The 4,024-nt window shown below is 30.7% G+C and overlaps 1 protein-coding gene across 2 annotated transcripts; it reads left to right on the top strand.

Annotated features, from left to right (window-relative positions):
• Positions 1–303: 303 nt before the first annotated feature.
• Positions 304–2,917, top strand: LOC129989320 (uncharacterized). Of its 2 annotated transcripts, none has more exons than XM_056097775.1 (2): positions 304–2,129; positions 2,465–2,917. In XM_056097775.1, exon 1 carries the CDS (start codon positions 505–507, stop codon positions 2,002–2,004), a length of 1,500 nt encoding a protein of 499 aa, XP_055953750.1. In that variant the 5' UTR covers positions 304–504; the 3' UTR covers positions 2,005–2,129; positions 2,465–2,917. The 2 variants fall into 2 exon arrangements, with proteins under 2 accessions (XP_055953750.1, XP_055953749.1); XM_056097774.1 differs by having other exon boundaries at positions 304–2,125; positions 2,465–2,916.
• The last annotated feature ends 1,107 nt before the right edge of the window (positions 2,918–4,024 follow it).

Below are 4,024 nucleotides of genomic sequence, written 5' to 3'. Positions count from 1 at the left end.
ACATAAATTGTTTTCAAATCATTTAAATAATATGTTTAGATCATGCATGTAAAAAATCTGATTAATATTTAAGAATTCTATTTATAAAAGTCAGTACAAAGCTGCAAATAAACGCTTCTAATTTTTCAACGTAACTGAAAGGAAAAGAGAGCTCATAGTGTTATTACAGGTTGTGCAACAACTCTTTGCCAATAGCGCTGAGCAGTTTTGGTGGCGTAACGGCGAAATTTTTTATCATCAGATAACTTCCGGTTATCACTTTGCAATCTACATTTCAGAACCTAGAAGCAACTTTCGACTCGATAAAAAGCCTTTGAATCTCGGGAGAAGCAATCTAGTTTCACTAGCTCCGTTATCATTCTTGAAATGCAAAAACAATTTTATCTTCTATGATAAAACAGAATGGTAGGTTGATTCTTTTTAATATAATAAAATTTTAGGTTTATTCGTTGCTTCGCATTTACGTTTGAAGAGTTCGTCTTGGAAAGCAGGTATAGTTTCAAAATGGCTAATTTTGGTAAAAACAAAATGGCTGCTTATACTTTCATTTGGAGTATCCAAAACTACACTCGTCCACCTCATTTAAATCTGCAAAGCCCATCGTTTATTGTGGATTCTATCGAGAAAACCAAGTGGTGTTTAGTTCTTCATGTAAATCAACATTGTGTCTTGTGTTATATCAAGAGATTGGCAGATAACAGTGTTCTTAAAAGTATGGAGTTAAATTTCGAATTGACTGTCCTTTCAGCTAACGGATTGCCTTTCAAAGAGCAGAGGGGTGCATATTTCCATATTAACCACCAGTCGAAAATAGTAAAACTCATCGACAACAAAGTTTTCAAAGAAAGAAGGGCAGAATTTTTACCAAAGGATACTCTTACGATTCGTTGCCAGATTTGGAGAAAAGAAAATGAAACTCTCACCACTGATTTGTGCTTTGCTCGGACACAGTTAAGGCTAGTGAGACGATCTTTTGTATGGCCTGTTGAGAAATTCAGATGGCTTCGATATGGGGATAAAAAGACTTATAATCTGCAACAAATGACTGAGTATGAGCCTCAGGTGACTCTGAATATGTATTTGGACGAAGACAATGATGGTATTCACCTTGAAATCTCCCTGCAAGGTGGGAGATGTTGTAGTATCACTAGTGAAATATCGATAGTTGATATCGAAGGAAAAGTCACCTCTTGGGGAGCAATTGGATTTCAGCAGAATATGAACGAAGCAAATATATCATTGCCACAACTTATGAGCAAACAACAACTGGTGGCCCAAGAAGATCGTTATTTGCCGAATAATGTACTGCTTTTGAGATGTTCTTTTGATATTTTCACTGGAATCGAATCAAACCGAATCGAATATTGCTCACAGCCATCGTCTAGAAAGGTGGAAAATCATGCCGTGTCCGAGGACATGGTTATTTTTGATGAAACACCTGCTTCTTGCTCCGATTCTTGTAACCTGAAAAAAGCCTTGAGAAACCTATACAAAGATAAAACATACAGTGATATCACTCTTAAAGCCGGTAACGAATCATTCCAAGTTCATAAGAACATTCTGAGTGCAAGATCTCCTATGTTCAAAGCAATGTTTAGCAGTGACATGATGGAAAAGGAAAGAAGCATTATCGATCTTCCAGATCTAGATGGAATCACCTTACATCGTATGTTGCTTTACATCTACACTGACTTTCTGGAAGATCTTCCTTGGGACGAAGCCTTTGATTTGTTCCGTGCTGCTGACGAATATGGGCTGGTAGACCTTAAAAAGAGATGTTCGGCTATTATGAAGAACAGTCTCAACAAAACTAGCGTTTGCGATGTATTGTATGTGGCTGACATGCATCACGATGAAGCTTTAATACTGGCCGCGAAAGATTTTATTTTTGAAAAAAGATTAGAGTTGCTCGATTCTAAAGAATGGGAGCTGTTCAAACGTAATAATGAACAATTAGCATCGGAAATACTAGAATATGTAAATCTGATAAATGACGAGAATTGAAACGCTAATTTTGCTCAGATGGCGAAAATTAGAACTGTTAGAATCGAAAATTATTCAAATTATTTATTTTCCTGATTACCTGACAATTAATCAAAAAGAAAAGGCAATATATTGTTTTTGAGTAGGTACGATTTTCAATACATAAAAAAAAAATAGTGCAGATGAATCTTTGGAGTTTCTGATAAAAGAACATGCAAAAGGACAATACTGCAAATAAAAATGCATTAAAATCTAATTAAATTATAACTTCTTTGTTCTTATGATTGTTTATTTCTTTGTTTTTTATTCTTATTTTGTTCTTGTATAAATTATTTAATCTTATATTTAAATATTTTTTATTAAAAATATTTTCTTTCAAAATTAGAATTTACTCAGTCAGTTTTCAAATTTTGATATTTATTTTATGTGTTACCAAGAAAAAATAATATTTAACCCGTGCATGTTGCGTTTTTCTTTACAGACAGTATTTTGGCATTGAAAACAGATGAAGCCGTGAATGATTTCCCGCTATGACTGAATTCCTCATTAAGTTGAATATCGTCTGATAGAGTCTTCTCTTTAATCAAAGATAAATGGAACTAAAAATACTTTTAAAAGGAACTAAATTTCTGCTTAAATCTAGTGATTTGTTCGTGTTGATTTTTTTTCTTACTTATTTTTTATTTATTTATTTATTTTTTATTATTTATTTACATTAAAAACTTCATTAAAATTCCGATTTATATGTTTAATAGTTGTTAACAATGGCATTAATGTTTTCATTTTTCTTCAAGAATTTGTTTTCAAGATCATTAGGGAAATGATTAAAAGACTAATAATTTACAATAAAAGTAATGGCACATAGAACTTCATCAGTTCTTTTTTATTTTTACATCAGTGTGCATTTTAGAAGAAAAAAACTGATTTTAATGCCAAACGTTTTCAATACTACTTTAATATAAAAGATATTTTCTGGTGTTATCAATTTGAAAAATATGTCTATGCTTTACAATTTAAAAAAAAAATATTACAATCTCTGCCAAGCAGTGGTTTATCTTAATTTTTTATAAATTTTATTTGTTTATATAAACTTTAATTTAATACATCAGAAAACATGTTCTACTCAGTATGTTATATTACAATTATGAAATTACTTTCTGAGCTCTTATGGGCAATCTTATGCATATTATATTGGAAAAAATATTAGAACTGTTAATTGAATACCTCAAACTTAAATATTAAGTTAAAGTATTTCTCTGAAGAAAATCGAGATTAGTAGTTAAAAAGAAAAATATGGCAGCCAGATTCAATTTATCTGAATATGTATAACCAACGTACAATTCTTACAAAAATTACCATCAGAGGCTGCTCACGTATAAAGTTTAAAAAATTGTAAACGACAATTTTTTTAAAAATAAATTTATTTTTTATTTTAATTTAGTTTATTACTTAAATTGGTTATCAACAATCTTATGAATTTTTCAAAGAGTATAAAAACTAGTAAAATATCTTTTCAATTATTCTTAGGATTGCGAAAAGCTTTGGAAGTACTCAGATTTATAAAATGCCATTCTCACCATACATGCATTGTGAATTATGCAGTCATTTTTCTACAGAACTGCGCACGCGCTTCTCCTTGCAGCTTGGAGTCGAAGGAAAGGCGCATGTGCTAGCATAAAATCTTCGTAATGTATGACGAACAATTGCATTAATGCTATAATGTTTGTATTCTTATATTTTAATATTATGGATTGCTATCCTGTGCATAATAACATCTAAAATTCCTTTATTCCACTCATAAGCATATTTTAAATTTATCGACCTTTTAAAATATATAAACAGTTTAGATTATGTTCTTAGTAAAATTGCTGCTTTGACTAAAATAAACATTAGAGACCAGATATTGCTTTTTAATACTAATTATCACAGTACTTGCTTTATAATACTAATAATCGCAATATTTGCTTAGTGATTCCAACATTTTTTTCCCAGTTTTACTGATAATAATAAACCTCTTTCCATCCAAAATAAAAATACTTGA

The sequence above is a fragment of the Argiope bruennichi genome, chromosome 10, assembly GCF_947563725.1.
Source record: "Argiope bruennichi chromosome 10, qqArgBrue1.1, whole genome shotgun sequence".
Taxonomy (NCBI): domain Eukaryota; kingdom Metazoa; phylum Arthropoda; class Arachnida; order Araneae; family Araneidae; genus Argiope; species Argiope bruennichi.
Note: the sequence above shows the minus strand (reverse complement) of the source record. Positions and strands in the feature narration are given on the sequence as shown.